This window comes from Hydra vulgaris, chromosome 08 (assembly GCF_038396675.1).
Source record: "Hydra vulgaris chromosome 08, alternate assembly HydraT2T_AEP".
NCBI lineage: Eukaryota > Metazoa > Cnidaria > Hydrozoa > Anthoathecata > Hydridae > Hydra > Hydra vulgaris.
In genome coordinates, this window is record NC_088927.1 from 6,032,892 (window position 1) to 6,050,675 (window position 17,784).

At 26.2% G+C, this 17,784-nt stretch overlaps 1 protein-coding gene across 1 annotated transcript in view; it reads left to right on the forward strand.

Moving 5' to 3' along the window:
- Window positions 1-1,116: 1,116 nt before the first annotated feature.
- Window positions 1,117-17,784, forward strand: part of LOC100212233 (cytokine receptor-like factor 3) — a 41,115-nt gene continuing 24,447 nt past the window's right edge. The window contains exons 1-2 of the mRNA XM_065802805.1: window positions 1,117-1,191; window positions 10,076-10,320. Of these exons, the coding sequence (XP_065658877.1) occupies window positions 1,130-1,191; window positions 10,076-10,320 (307 nt within the window). The 5' untranslated portion in view covers window positions 1,117-1,129. The remainder of the gene's footprint in view (window positions 1,192-10,075; window positions 10,321-17,784) is intronic.

Below are 17,784 nucleotides of genomic sequence, written 5' to 3' on the forward strand. Positions count from 1 at the left end.
TAGAGACGCTAGAGAACTGCATGGTTCCATCAATGGACTTGCTGATTAATTGAAACGAATAGTGGCAATTTCAACAAGATTTAGCGCCTGCTCACACAGCTCGTACAGTAAAAGCATGGATGAAAGGAAATGAAGAAGATTTATTCCCTGGCCAGCTCGATCACCAGATTTGAATCCAATCGAATCTATTTGGGCTCGGAAGGACAAAGAATTAGTCAAGGTGCAAACATGGTTCATAAATAGCCTAAAGCAAGAATTAGATACCTTTTGGAGAAGAGTTTCAAACAAAATCTGCAACAATCTTGTAGAATCAATGTAAAAAAGATGTTGCTTGCATAAAAGGTTGTGGGGGACGTTTTAAATACTAGCTTAGATGTTGTTTAATTTTTTATTTATTGCAGTTTTTTATTGATATTTTTGTTATTATCCTTGATAATGTTTTTATATACTATTTTATGCTCTAGTATGCCATCTAAGATACAAGGTTTGTTTAAAAATGATTTTTCTTGAAAATAAATAAAAAATTTGTTCAATATCTTCTTTAGTTTTTATTTTATGGTAGTTTGAACGTGATATATATATATATATATATATATCACGTTAAACGGTAGTTTGAACGTGATATATATATATATATATATATATATATATATATATATATATATATATATATATATATATATATATATATATGATATATATATATATATATATATACACACAGTGCTATCAAAAAAGAAAAAGGAAAATAGGCAAAGTAAAATTTTGTTGCTTAAAGCATTTAGCTTTAAGCAACAAAATTTTACTTTGCCTATTTTCCTTTTTCTTTTTTGATAGCACTGTGTGTATATATATATATATATATACTATATATATATATATATATATATATATATATATATATATATATATATATATATATATATATATATATATATATATATATATATACATTATATATATATATATATATATATATATATATATATATATATATATAAATATATATATATATATATATATATATATATATATATATATATATATAAATATATATATATATATATATATATATATATATATATATATATATATATATATATATATATATATATATATATATATATAGATGAATGATGCAAAAATAAATGACATGATTGACCGCTGTGAAAATCGTTTATCTTTTTTAAAGTAAGTACTTTATTTAATAAATGATAAATTAATGTATATTTGTATTAAATTATATATTATATCATTATTTATTATCTAAATGATATTTTTATTAACTATAATTATTAACTTGTTTTATTTATTAATTCTAATTATTTAATACTAATTGGTACCAAAATTTAATTAGATAAAATCAAGTCTTTAACATTCAGGTGCAATTACCATAAATGTGATTTCAATTCCATGATTAAATATCTTTAAAACATCGATTGTTCAAACGAGTTTAGCAACTTAAACATAAATGAAACTTAACTACAAATAAGTATATTTGTATCAAAAAATATCATATATCATATTTGTATCATAAAATATCATATCATAAAACAAGTTTATTTGGCTCAATAGTACACTATTAATGCTTAAAATTAAGTAAAATAGATTATGGCGGGAAAATCTTCTAAATAGAAGAGCTAGTTAAACAGTGAAAAAAATCTACAAATACAAAAAAGATTAAAAACTGTTAAAAAAATTAAACCTAGTTTAGATTTTAATACAAATAATTCCAAGCACAACAATAGCTCACAATAAATCAAATAAAGAATCAAATCAATTTGGAATAATCAGGAGTTGTTAGCAAAGATGGTAGATGGTAGTTGTTAGCAAAGATGGTAGACGGAAAAAAACATATCTAAACTTCTTACAGTATTTGCGTCAGTAAGTAGGTATAAATAGTATATATATAAAACAGTATGAAAAAATGTTTACAAATATCTTAACTTGCAACATGTGACTGGCTACACATCAGTGTTGTCAGTATTTAACCAAGAAATGCAATCAGATTATTTTATGAAATAAAAAAAAACAAATAAAAAACAACAAAGAAATTGGAATTTAGAAAAAGAACTTTTAATTATTTGCCATCCATCAGCGAGTCAAGTAAAAAGAAGAAGAATTGAAGAAGTTTAAGAATTTACAGTTATATTTGAAGTTGTATTAACTTTTTATTTTTATTTTTTACTGTTTTTTCTTTTCTTTTTTCTTTTTTTTAGCTCATTCAATTTATTTTCTTCTTTACTTATCTATTTTATCATATTAATTACATTATTATCAGCTATATAATTGTATATTTTATTATTAAGTGTTAGTCATATTTATAGTATTTATATTTTTATTATACATTACTATTACTTTTGTTATTACTGTTATTACTATTATTATTTTTACTATTATTTCTATTTTTGTGATTGTTATTACTATTATTGTTGTTATTATTATTGTATTGTTATATTATCCGTTATTATTGTTATATTGTTAATATTTTTATCATTAACTTCATCATTGTTATATTATTGTATAGTTACTACAATTGTTATATTGTTTCTGTTGTAATAATCTTATTATTATCAATATCTTTATTTCTAAATTAATTTCTACTTATTATTTTTTTAACTCTGCAAAATTTGTAATATAATTATTCGTGCTAATCATCATTCATTTCAATGCAACCACTGTCTAAGTTCAATCGACAAGAAATGCAGTTCTTTAAAAAATAATGATTTTAGTTTATTAAAAAACTCTTCCATGAATTATTGGCTCTGTATTACATGTTGCTACAGTATTTTTCCTTTTAGTTCTATATCGGGTAATGAACTACATCTTCAAACTTCAATTGACAATATATTACATCTCAATGATCTGCCAAATGACCTTTCCCTCTTTTCCTGCTCCCAAAAATCTGATACTTTTAATCAACTTAATAATTACTTTACTTATCAGCTAAATAACAACAACGATGATGATATGAACATAGTTGAGAATCCAATCAATTGTAAATATATCGATATTGAAAAATTTAACTCTTCAAACATCAATATTAATTGTTTTTCTCTATTTCATTTAAATATAGCTTTATTAGTTAAACATTTTGGCGAATTAACCTCACTTTTTTCTCTAATAAATTATGAATTTAGTATAATCGGAATTACAGAAACTAAGCTGAAATCTGATTTACTCCCAACAACTCCAATTAATCTTAGTGGATATGTTTATGAACATACTCCAACAAAAACTTCATTTAAAGGTGCTCTACTTTATATTTCTAATAAACTAGTTTATAAATCTAGAAATGATTTACTTATGTATTTGTTGAAATCATTTTCCTTGAAAAGTCTTATATCATAGTAGGCTGTGTTTATTGCCATCTTAACATGGATATTAATGAATTTATTGTTTCATATCTATTCTACTTGAAAAACTTGCTGTTGAAAAAAAAAACAATCTTTATAATTGGTGATTTTAATATAGATCTTATAAAAGCAAACTCAGATAATTCAATCTCGGAGTATTTTAACACCATTGCTTCAAACAACTTTCTTCCTTTTATATCTTTACTGACAAGAATTACCACTCACTCTAATACTTTAATTAATAATATATTTTCTAATTCAACTTCTAAAGATATTTTTTCTGGCAATCTAACTATTAGAATATCAGATCATTTGCCACAGTTTCTAATTTATTCATCTTTAAAAAAAAGAATTATTAATTCTCGAAAAAGCAGTATTATTCTTCGAAACTTCAAAAATTTAAATAGTGAAGAATTCAGGAATGGTTACTTAGAAATCAACTAGGATAAAGTAGTCAAAGTTTCCAATAGTAATACAAATAAATCACATGAAGATTTCTTCACTACCTTTAGCACTTTTCCAGACAAACGCACACCGCTAAAAAAAACTAAGTAATCATGGCTTAACTCAGAGCCTTGAACCATGGATTACTTCAGCAATTTTAACTTCAATAAAAAAACAAAACAATATATTTAAGAAGTTCCTTAAAACAATGGGTTTTCAATCCACAAGTAAAGTTATTAACTATGGTGTCCCACAGGGTTCTGTTTTCGGACCTTAACTGTTTTAATATATATTAACGATCTGCCTCACTCTATAAATAATTCGATTGTTCATCATTTTGCTGACGACACTAATCTTCTATGCATAAATAAATCACTTGCGCAGCTTGTAAAAAAGTTAATTCAGATCTCCATCATTTGTGTCATCGGTTAAATAGTAACCGTCTTTCCCTAAATATCAATAAAACTGAATTTATTATTTTTCACCCTCCAAAAAAAAAGATTGATAATAATAATGTGAAAATTAGAATTAATGGTAAAGGGCTTTTCCCATTGAAATATATAAAATACCTCAGGGTATTTCTGGACAAAAACCTATCATGGTACTATCGACTAATTCAATTAAATAAAAAACTCATGTGCCAATAGTATGCTGTCATTAATATGACACTATGTTCCCCAACATGTTCTAATATCAATTTACTATTCCTTTTCTCCTCACATCTAAGTTATTGTTGCACTGAGGTCAAAAAGGTAGTTTTCTATTACATCGTATAAACAGTTTACAATGCACTTCCTTAAGAATTATGACGTTTTCTCCTTTACAATCTAATATCGAAAATAGATTTTCTGAATCAAAAATTCTAAAATTTCAAGATCTTGTAAAGCTTTATAATTGTCTCTTTGTGTTTGATTTTCTTCAAAAAAAACTACCAAATTCAATCAATAATTTTAAATTCAATCAATAATTTTTTTATTAAAACAAGTGACACACAAATATTACACTCGAAATACTGAAAATTTTAACTTGCACACTTCCTTTTTCAACACTTCAAATATGGCAAGCTCTCTATTAAAAATCAATGTATTTTTCACCGGAACCAAATAATAGCATCTATAAAAAAAAGATTTTAACTAAATAACCTTTTATTACCAACATTCTTCTACTCAATTAAAACCAAATTAAGAAATTTTTATTTGAGTATATATTTAATGAATATTAATTTTATCTTTTATTATTATTGCTTTTTTTATATTACTGTATTTATAAAACTATTATTACTTTTATTTCATACTGTCTTTTTTAACTCTACTAATATTACTATTATCATTAATTTACCTTTGTTTTAAAAATCTTATTAATATTACTTATAATGATAGTGATGGTGATTCAATTGTAGTAATAGTTTTATGGTTATTGTCCTAATTTTTGCAATTGTTATGTTTATTTTAATAATTTCTGTCAAAGTTATAAACTTTACTATAATTATTTTTACCATAGTTTTTATCATTAGTTATAATTTTTAGTAAAGTTATCATGATATAGTTACTATTTGTAATGTTTTTTTATTCACATTATTATTATTTTTATTATATTATTATTGCAATTATTAATATTATCTTTATTTATTAGTGGTTTATTTTCCTTTCTTTCCTTTTTTTTCTTCTTTTTTTTCCTCTTTATTTTATTTTAAGTTCTTCCTATGTTTTATTTATAGTTTTTTTTTTTGTTTTACTTTTTTTTTTAGGTGTCACTCCATTGACTAGTTTTTAACTATATGAGTGACACCTAACCTTATTTATGTGAGTTTATAAAATATTATTGTAAATTTTCATATTTTATGGTTAAATAAATGGATTAAAAAAAAAGACTTCTGACACATAAAATGATCAGTTTTAATAATCTTTCTCACATTAATCTTTAAGCTGAAAATATATGGTATTGTTGGAAACTTTTTTAATTAAACATAGACTTTCTCTATAAAAGTAAACAGACTTTTTCTATAATAGTAAACAGCTTGGACTATTAAATGATGTACTGAATACTATCTCTGCTTTGAGTCAAGTTCTTTAACAAATTCAAAAATAACTAAAGTATAAATAACAACAAACCATTGTCATCACCAAGTTCTCTAAATCTATCATTCACTAAAATTTGTGGTCTTCGAAAAAACTTTTCTCTTCTGTTGAGTCTTATCTCTTGCAAAGTTCACCAGACCGACTTGCTCTTTGTAAAACTAATTTGAGTTCAACTTATCTTGTGATCTTAGTGTTAATGGTTATTTTCCTTTAATTTGTAAAGACTTGAATAACCACATGCTTGGCCTGATATTGATCTTTCTAAAACTCTTATCTCATTCTTCTTCATCATAAGAATTCCCATATTATTGTACCTTTTACAACTACCTTAAAGCTAACTAAGACACTTTCCTTGATTTTTTTTGTGATGGCTCTTGGGTAGAAATCTTTTGTCCTGGTGACAAATGTGTTTCTTATATAACTTCTTGGATTCAGGCTGGCTTGGAATCTTTTATTCCCTCTTAATGATTCTAAGTCAAGCATCCACGATATGCTTCTCATTGTGCTGCTGCAATTTCCAATCGTAACCATTACCTCTGTATCTATCACCAAAACAATTCTCTAGAAAACAGTCGTCTGTTTACTATTGCTAGAAACCATTGTAAAAATGTCTTGTCTAATGCCAAAGCAGGTTATTATCAGGTCATGAAATCTCATATTTCTTCTCAAAATATTTTCTCCCAAGACTTCTGGAGAGTCTTTAACAGTGTCTATAATAAGGGCAAATTTGTTATTCCTCCTTTCTTCTATGGTTCAGATTTACCTCACCTAAAGACAGAGCTGAATTGTTTGCTAAGAATTTTTCATTGATTTCATCTCTTGATCACATCCTATCTAAGAGAGAGATTATCTAAGAGAGAGACTATCTAAGAGAGAAATCCTATCTAAGAGAGAGTCCACCAAAAGGTTGATCCATTACTTGAAATTCATATCACTTTAGCTTCTATATCTAAAGAGATTTCCTGCTTAGACTCTTCTACAGCTTGTAGTCTAGACAACATACCTGTTATAATCTTGCAGAAGTGTTCTCCAGAGCTGTTGTCTATACTTTCAAAATTAATTAACAAGTGCTTATCAGAGCCTTGTTTAATAGCCTGCTGGAAAGCCACAGCTCTTGTCCCTATTTTTAAAAATTCTGTTATGACCATCTGACTGCATTGAAACAGGATGTTCACAATTTCACAATATCTAATGAATTAACAAAAAGTTGCAAGTTAGCTTATTCTCGATATGTGCTATATTTAAAAAATAAAAAGGAAAATATTATTACTAAAAAAGCAGAAAAAAGAAATCACTAAAGAAATTATTGGTGTAAAAAAGTGAAAGAAAGATATTCAGATATTCATAAAGTTATTGTTCAAAATTTTTAACTTTGTTAATTTAACTATTCATACAAAAGATTCATATCAGTAATTCTTGCACAAAAAAAGTTATAGTTGATCATTATTTGTTATTCAAAAACCTAAAATGTTTATAGTAAAGTTATTTTAGCACTTGAAGAGCTTAGTCCTAAAAGTACTAAAGTCACAAAATAAATGTTTTGAGAAAATCTACTTTGATCAGTTATTTTAAATCCTTATTTTAAAGTCTTTAAATCTCTGATCAAAGTAGATTTTCTTAAAACTTTTTTTTTTGTGTGACTTGAGCATTTTTACCTCTAAACTCTTCAGTTATTTTATGTGTATATAACTGTTATATATTTGTTAATAAGTTTATCTAATAAAGATTATTTTTACTATTTATTTTTGTAAAATAATGTGCATATTGTCGGTAAAATATATATTTTTTTCAAAATATTAAAAAGGGTAATTTTTTTTTCACAAAAATTAGAGATTGTCATAAGATTAGGGTAAAACACCTAGTACTTCCTATGCATTCTTGTCGTCGCTACTTGGTCTCTTAAAAGATACCTATACCTTTATTTTTAAAGTTACAGTTATCAAACTTTAGTCAGTTATAATGCAAACATCAGAGTTTTTTTCAGACATGATTTCAGAACTTACTAGCAATTAGTTTTTAGTTTGCATGTTTTTTAATGACCAAGTGGCAACAGCTAATTGCATGACAAATACTGAATACTTTACTCTAGTGATTTATCATAAAAATTTATGAAGTTCGTGAAAAGTCACGGAAAAGTCATGGAATTTCATTTTCAAATTTGAGTGGCCGCCCTGAATTGATAAACATTCAATCTCTCATTTTGAATCTTGAATCTAATAACTTACTTTCTGATCATTAACATGGATTTTGATCTTCTGGTGTTACTGCTGATTTATTAATGGTAATAACCAATAGGTTTTTGGTGCATTAATTAGATTTAGAGAGGTTAGGGCTATTGCTCTCAACATTTCTCAAGTCTTTGATAAAGTTTGGCATGCTGGTCTTCTCCATATGCTCTCTTCTTATGATGTATCAGGTAACATCTTTAAGATTATTGAATCCTTCCATACCAATTGTAGTATAAAAGTTGTCCTCGAGGAACAGCACTCTTCTTCATTTCCTGTAATTTCAAGGGTTCCTCAAGGTTCTATCCTTGGATATATTTTTTAAATTTACATTAACAATCTCCCTGAAATTCTCACATTTAAGGTGGCTATTACTGATGACTACTATTTATTCCTGTCATGATAAGTAGCCAACGCTCTCTAGTTGCTTGGAGAGGCATTTGAGCATGAAAAGGATCTCACTTTTGCTACAGCATGGGGTTCTCAGTGGCTGGTGCCTTTAACTCAGATAAAACTCAATTTTTTTTGGCTAACCGTTATTGTAACAATCTTGATCCTTCTATATTTATGAACGATAATGTACTCGATGAGTCATCTACCCTTCGCCTTCTAGGATTAACTCTTCCAATGTTTTTTTTGGAAACCATATATCAAATCAATTGCAAAATTAGCATCTGCTAAGGTTGCATCTTTTTATTGTGCTTGCCACTTTCTTACTCCGGACTCTATTCTTTATTTCTATAAATCTCAAATCTGTCCTTCTATGGAATTCTTTTAACTCTAATATTGGTTGCTTGAAGCCTTGTTGGATGTGAAGATGTTTAAAAAAAAACAAAAAACAATTTGATTCAAAAGTTTAAAATTTTAAAGTTTAAATTTTGCCCAGCCCAATCTGATAAAAGTGAACAGCTTGTACATAATATAAACATATATTGTGAACATTATCATTTCTTTAGTAATCTTGTTGCTAACCATTGAATTCACTCAATTATGCAATAAAAAACTGTTCTACAACAGACTAATTCAAATAAATGGTTGTCATTTCAATAAATTTGTCTATTTTAATTTTTTTCTGACTTTAATAGAAACTGTATCCTACTTGCAACTTGAATACTATTATTTTTAATAATAATATTAGTATTATGAAAAATATCACAAACAATATATTGATGTTGTAATAATATTGATAACTAAGAATAAATAATATATTGAAAATATGAAAATGTACTCAAAATAAGAAATAAGTATAATTTTCTAGGTTTTAGGTAGGTTTTAAATTTATATATATATATATATATATATATATATATATATATATATATATATATATATATATATATATATATATATATATATATATATATAATGTTAATTCACCTCCACAAGGTCATGAAGGTCACTACAGTTGAGGAGGCTCTTTTAGTTGTGGTTATAATCCTCTCTCAACTCTATATCTCCAAAACACAAACCTTGACAAACAAGGCTGCTTGTTTGTCAAGGTTTGTGTTTTGGAGATATAGAGAAACAAGTTGAGCAAGATACTACCAGGTACACAGTGGGAAACAAAGTTTTGAATGTTCGTTAAAAATTTTTTTGAATTGTTGTCTCTGAGTTAGCAAAATCTCTGAATTTCTATTGTGATGTATAAATTATGCTAAGTTACAATTGGAATCTTGTGACAAAACAAATTACAGTTGTTTTGTCACAAGATTCCAAAATTGTAATAATGTAAATATAATAATTTTAAACTAAGAATATTAGCAAAAATTTATGAGAAAAGTTTTTCTATAAACATAAAGAAGTTTTTTTCTACTTATTTATTGATCTATAATTAAATAAATTTATATTGTTTGTAAAAGTTTAATAATAAATAGTTAGAAATTGCTTAAAATATTTACTAAGATTTTTTTATCTTATAAATAAAAGTTTAGTTTTAATGTTAGTAGGGATTATTTTTACATTATTTTTTTAGTAATAAGCTTTCGGAGTATCGGAAAACAGGTCATGCAGTGCAGTTGACATCTGAAAATACTAAAAAGGCTCTGACAAATCATGTTACCCTTATTGAAGCATCTATAAGTCGTGCATTGAATAGCAAATTTAATGAACTGTGTCATACAATTGATGAAGCAGTTGCAAAAGATTTTCAACATTTAAATGAAGCAGAGATTGTTTTTCAAAAGGATATTGCTATTCTTAACTCATTGATAACTGAAGGTTTGAAGTTTTAATAGTTTTATTATAATGAAAATTGTTGTACTGGAAAAAAATACTGTTTATGTATATGTTAAAATTATAATATATCTCTATATATATATATATATATATATATATATATATATATATATATATATATATATATATATACAGGCTTGGTTGGGAAGCGGGAGTGATCGCTCTCGATTAATGACCATGGAAATAATATTTAGTTGGGAAAAACTGGCCAGGTTTTGTAGTCGTTTTGAGATCGTTTAAGTTTATGTATGTCTGTAAAAAAATTTTTTTGTTTTACAGACATACATGGAAACATACATAAACTTGAGTGTTCTGAAAACATCTTGGTGTGTTTTCCCGCCAAGTCTTTGAACAAACTATTTCTATTGGTTTAAAAAATACGCTGACTAAGCAAAATAAAGTTCAAAAGCAAAATAGAGTATTTTCAGTTCAGCACTGAAAATAAGACAAGAGTATATAAATAAAAGTTATATTAAACTTTAAATCGTTCGAGAGTGGATTCGATCGAGAGTGGATCGATCGAGAGTGGAATCGTTCGAGAGTGGATTAAATCGTTCGAGAGTGGATTCGAAAGGAATAGTAATTATTATTTTTTTTATTTTTATTTATATTTGTTATCTTAAATTTATATTTTTAAAATGGAAACTAATCGATTATTTAGGAATAATTTTGATAATAGCGCTTTGAATAATATTGACATAAGTAATCTTGAACCTTTCCTAATAAACAAATATATACCGTTAAAAAATCAATCAGATATAGATATTAAATTTTATAATGATGAGGAGGGATTATTAAATATAAGTCCTTATTACTATAGTTCAGATATCTCATGTATTACTGCTGACATAAATTTAACTGCATTATCTATCCTACACCTTAATATAAGGAGCCTCCAAAAAAATTTTGAGAAATTTAAGCAATTTTTATTCAGTGTCAAAATTAACTTTCAAATTATATGTCTAACCGAAACATGGTGCCGCGATAAGGAAATTGAAAACAATTCTAATTTTCAACTTAATAATTATAAAGTTTTGCATCAAATTAGAGACTCTGAAAAAACAGGCGGAGGATTATGCATTTTTATCCACAACTCCTTAGATTTCAAACTACGCAAAAATTATTTTGCTGTTACGCATGATTTTGAATTGTTATCAATAGAAGTTGTAAACAAAACTTGCAAGAACGCAGTTGTACACGTCATATACAGACCGCCTTCTGGTAATAAAAAAGCATTTAACAAACAAATTAAAAGCTTAATTATAAGCGAAAAATTATGTGGCAAATGCGTTAACTTCGTAGGCGATCTGAATTTAGATTTACTTGAATACAACAAAAACAAAGACGTCAGAACTTTTTTTAATATTATGTTTCAAAATGGATTTATTCCTACTATAAATAAACCTACTCGAATTACAAAAAATACTGCTACTTCAATTGATCAAATTATAACTAATAATTTCAAAAACATAAAAATTAAAACTGGAATATTTATTACAGACATATCTGATCATTTTCCGGTTTTTATAACAGCACAAAAATCGTTAAATCAACCTTCTAAAAAAGTAAAAACTAAAAAACGAGTAATTAAGGACGCTTCTCTTGTGACATTTATTAACCTTTTATCGACAACAAACTGGGAATCCGTTTTGAAAACAAAAAATGTTAATGAAGCCTATGATAAATTTTATCATATATTTGAATGTCACTACAATAAAGCATTCCCAATAACAACTAAATTTATTAAAACAAAAACTCTACAAAATCCCTGGATAACACCCGGAATCATAAAATCTTCGAAAAAAAAAGCAACGATTGTACGAGAAGTTCATTAAAAAAAGAACTTTTAAAAATGAAACAAACTATAAAAGCTATAATCGCCTTTTTGTGACGATTGTAAAGTGCTCAAAAAAATTTTACTATAGTAGCCAATTGCTAAAATACAAAAATGATATGCAAAAAACTTGGAACATAATAAAAGAGGTTATAGGTAAAAAAGATATGAGTATTAGTCGTTTACCAAAAAAACTAATTATAAATGACTGTGAAATTATTAACGACACAATAATTGCTAATTCGTTTAACCATGCATTTGTTAGCACAGGTCCAAGTTTAGCATCAAAAATAAATAAAAGTAAAACTTGCTTCAAATCATACCTAAACTCTAATGATAATATAATGGACAATAATATGCTAACAGAAACAGAATTGCTAGATGCCATGGACTTACTTAAACCAAATAAAGGTAATGGAGTTGATGATGTAAGCAGTAATGTAGTAATTAAATCAATGCCTTATTTAAAAATTCCGCTTTTGCATATATTTACACTCTCTTTAAACCAAGGAATCTTTCCCGATAAACTTAAAATTGCAAGGGTAATACCTATACTAAAATCAGGAGATGAGACTAGTGTCTCCAATTACAGGCCTATCTCCATATTATCATGCTTTTCAAAGTTATTAGAACACATTATGTATAAAAGATTGTATTAATTTTTAGATTTAAACAATATTCTCTATAGTAAGCAATTTGGGTTTAAAAAGAGCCACTCTACTGATCAGGCTATTGTTCATCTTGTTCATGATATTTTTAAATCATTTGATGAAAATAAATATACATTAGGTGTATTTATTGATCTCAGTAAGGCTTTTGACACTGTCGATCATTACATTTTATTAACAAAATTAGAAAACTATGGTATCAAACATATAAATATTGCGTGGTTTAAAAGCTATTTGTCAAATAGAAAACAATACATTTCTTATAATGAAGGTAATACAACCAATATGAACATAACATGTGGGGTTCCTCAGGGATCTATATTAGGGCCACTCCTATTTCTCATTTTTATTAATGATTTAAGCAAAGCTTGTACTGAACTAGATACAATTTTATTTGCAGATGACACAAATCTATTTTATGCACATAATGATATAAATATTCTGTTTAAGTCAGTAAACAAAGAGCTATTAAATCTTACTGAATGGTTTAATGCAAACAAATTATCTCTAAATGTAACCAAAACAAAATATACTTTTTTCCATCGTTTTCATGACCGAGATAAAATTCCCTTGAAACTTCCAAAACTTTGTATTGCCAATCAGGACATAAAAAGAGAAACCACTTTAAAAATTTCTCGGCGTGCTTCTTGATGAAAATGTGACGTGGAGATATCACATACAATATCTCGATAATACAATCTAAAGGAACATAGGCCTGCTATGCAGAGCTAAGCCTTTTTTAAATCCAACTTGCTTAAAGCTTTTATATTTCTCGTTCATTCATTGCCATCTTAATTATACAAATATTGCTTGGTGCAGTACAAATAAAAATAAAATAAAAAAACTATTTAATAAACAAAAGCATGCAATCAGAATCATTTCCAATGTGGGCCGTTATACACACTCCCAAGCATTATTTGTTAATTTAAATATAATGAATGTTTATCAATTAAATGTCTATCAAGTTCTTATATTTATGTTCAAAATTAATAAAAATATATCTCCTAAAATATTTTACCCATTATTCAAAATAAATCAGAATAGATATCTCACCAGATTTTCAAATAACAGTTATATTCAACCCAAAAGTTATTTTGCGGCGACCGAATTTTCAATTTCTACTAGAGGGCCGAAATTATGGAATAAAATATTAACTAATGAACTTAAAACAATTTCTATGCTAAATGAGTTTAAGAATAAATTAAAGCAAAAACTACAGATGATCGATGTAGCGCTCAGCTTTTTCTGAAGTTTTAATGAGGTTTGAAAAAAAAATATATATATATATATATATATATATATATATATATATATATATATATATATATATATATATATATAATTATGGTTTATAAGAATTATTCACATATTTAAAGGTACATGCTGGTGTAAAAGGAAAGCTTCAGGATTATGCGTATTTACTTGCTTGCTTTTTAGTAATATAGTTTCTTTGTACAAATTCTTTTTTCTCTTTTTTTTAATTTTTCTTAACCAACACAAAAACAAAAAGTTAAAGTAGGACTTTAACTTTTTGTTAAAGATTGATTTTTATTCTATTAAGTCTTTAGAAAAACGTTTTATATTATATAGTGTTGTGTTTTTTAATTTTTATTGTCTTATATTTACGGTATAGACTAAGGGGCTTGGTGATAAGACCAATTATGACTTCTTCTTGCCCCTGCTATTTGTATTTATATTATGCTTTACGACTTTAATAAATTTATATGGCAAAAAAAAAAAAAACTCTTTATTAAATAAAAAAAATATTTGTTTCCTTATTAAGCAATCGTGAGATGTTTTTTATATAAAAAGATGTCGCTTAATTTTATAAAAAAACTATAAAAGAGCGATGTTTCAAAAATATTGGTTCTAAACGTAATTTATTTTGCTTAAAGTTTTTTCGCGTTAAAAGTTATTCTCTCATCGGTCCAATTAATCTTTTTTGCGCTTTCTTTTTGTTTCAAAAAAAAGAATTTTGAGTAAGATTAAAAGTTAAATCAAGGTAGTTAGCAATTTTAAGATTGCAATTGATAGAGATGTTGAGATGGTTATGTTTTGAAATGTTCTCAAAATGGCTAAAAAATCTGGCCAGCTTTTTGCAACTAAATATTATTCCCGTGGTCAGTTATTGAGAGCGATCGCTCCCGGTTCATGACCAAGCCTGTATATATATACTTAAATTTATCTTAATTGTGTTTCTGTTAAATATTTTGTGTAGTTTGTGGTTTTTAGGAAAATGCTTGTCAATTAGGGTTAAAAAGCATTGACCAATTTTGGTTGTAACATTTTTACTAAATGGAGGATTGTACCAGATTATGTTTCGTTTGTAGTTATTTTTTGGAACATTTTTTATGCTTAGTTTATATGTCAACTTATAAGTGTATTCCAATTGCTTTAATGCGTCTTCATAAAGGTGTGTCGATTCATTAAAAATAACTTCACTTGATGAGTTGGCAGACAATCTTAGCTCTATATTTTTTATTATGCTAGGTTGATGGTTAGAATCAGCATGTACATAACTTAGGTTATTTTCAGGCTTGCAGTATGGTTGAAAAGAATTTTGAGTAAGATTAAAAGTTAAATCAAGGTAGTTAGCAATTTTAAGATTGCAATTGATAGAGATGTTGAGATGGTTATGTTTTGAAAACTTGAACAACATGCTTTTTTATTTGTTCCATTTGATGGCCATTTTTGTTCTTAAAAACAGCTAACTCATCATCTCGATATAAACCAAAATTATTTTTGTTGTAAAACTGCAAAAGTTGATCTAAAAGAAAAATCCCAACTAGTTCGCAAACTTCCGTGCCATCATAGGCTCCCATGGTAACATCAAACAATCCTGCTTTTTTCTTAATCCATGTTATGCCACCGTTAAAAATGAAAGATTTTCTTGCATCGCGTATAATGGATTTGCTTTGCTTGTCTATAATTATATGTTGCTTGACGAAGGCAATTGCGTTATTTAGCATGTTTTCATCAATTGACGGATAAAAATCCTTTATGTAAAATACTAAAAATTTATAAAGGTGTTTATCATCAATTTTTCGGAACCAATTTATCACATTCTGCGTATTCTTGCCATTGGTTTAAACAGAGCCTGATTCTTAATTCCAAGTTGATATTGGATAAAATAAATTTGGACAATCTTCCTACCTCATTCTTTGCAGGATTTAAAAGACGCACACTAGGGTTGTTTATGAAGTAGGCTTTGTGATCTTTTAAAGTTATAAAACAATCAGCATTTCCATTTATCTCAATTCTATTAAGAATATCGTGATTTCTCAAAATTTGGTTACTTTATTTATTTACTACGTCCTTTAGATTAGGGTCGGCCTTTTTATAAATGGAAGTGATTGCATTTTTTAGAAGATGGTTGTAATCATCTTTAGATATTTTGTACATGTTGGAAGTTTTATCAGCTGGAGTTAAAGTTTTATTAGATTTGCGTAAAGATTTAATGTCATTATTTATTTTTTCTTGAAATGTGTTGCTGAGATTGCAAAATTTGATAGTTTTAATGAGATTTATTAAATCTTTTTCAAATAGTGACATTTCTTTAATTTGTGGAGGACACTTTGAAGATTTTACTCCATAGTTAGTGAAATCATTACATTTAGATGCATTACCGAGTTGTTTGTTAATAAAAAATAACGCTTTCCGTCTCATGTGTTTTTTTCAACACATGAAACTCAACTTTGAGTTTCATGTGTTGCCACAATCCTCAGACAAGTATATATATATATATATATATATATATATATATATATATATATATATATATATATATATATATATATATATATATATATATATATATATATACATATATATATATATACATATATATATATACTCATTATGTAAGGGGTAGGAGTTTAAGAGTAGGAGTTTCTAAACCTTGGATAGTAATTGTCATTGTAATAGTATCCAATAAAAAAAAACTCAGTTCTGTCATGCAAAACACATTTAGCCCAAGGAGGGTATCCTGTCTTAAAAAATTGCTCAAATTTTACCATAATGTCATCTTTAAATATTTAATAAAATATCTTGTTGATAAATACAACATTTTAATGAGTAATTTATTTTGTTAAGGTAGAAAAATGGTACATTTTGCATCACTTTTACAAAAAGTAATTATAATTTTTTTTTTCTTTCACTTTATAAAAATGTCAATATGTCATCCTTAACTAAGGTTAACTTTCTTGTAATAAATAAAACAAGTTCAAAGAATTAGTTTATCATTTTTCCACAAAACCAAATGGTATGAATAAAATAGCTTTCTTTGAAAATTTTTTCAAATCTCTGATTTTTTTTAAATACCTTGAAAATAGTTGTATAAATTAAATATATATATATATATATATATATATATATATATATATATATATATATATATATATATATATATATATATATATATATATATATATATATATATATATATATATATATATATATATATATATATATATAGATCTATAGTTTGTTGGCTTTGGGAAGAGCGGAAGGAAAAAAGTGATTCTTACGCCAACACATACGTCACTTTTAATTACTTTTGACTTTCGTCCAACATTTTAGTGTTGGACGAAAGTCAAAACCATTAATTTAATTACAAATTAATTGTTATATAAAAAAACCCCAAAAACGCAAATTTAATTGACCAGAATGTTTTTAAAAACATTCTGAATGTTTTTAACAATATAAACAATGTTTTTATTTTTATTTTTTTTAATAAAATGTTTTTATTTTTATTTTTTTTAATAAAATGTTTTTATTTTTTTTACTGTAAATCATGCGCGAGTGTTGCTACATCGACTATCTTATAGCCTGACTCGCAAGGGAGTGCTGCTACATCGACTGACAAATAGCCTGACTCGCAAGGGAGTGCTGCTACATCGACTGACAAATAGCCTGACTCGCAAGGGAGTTCTGCTACATCGACTG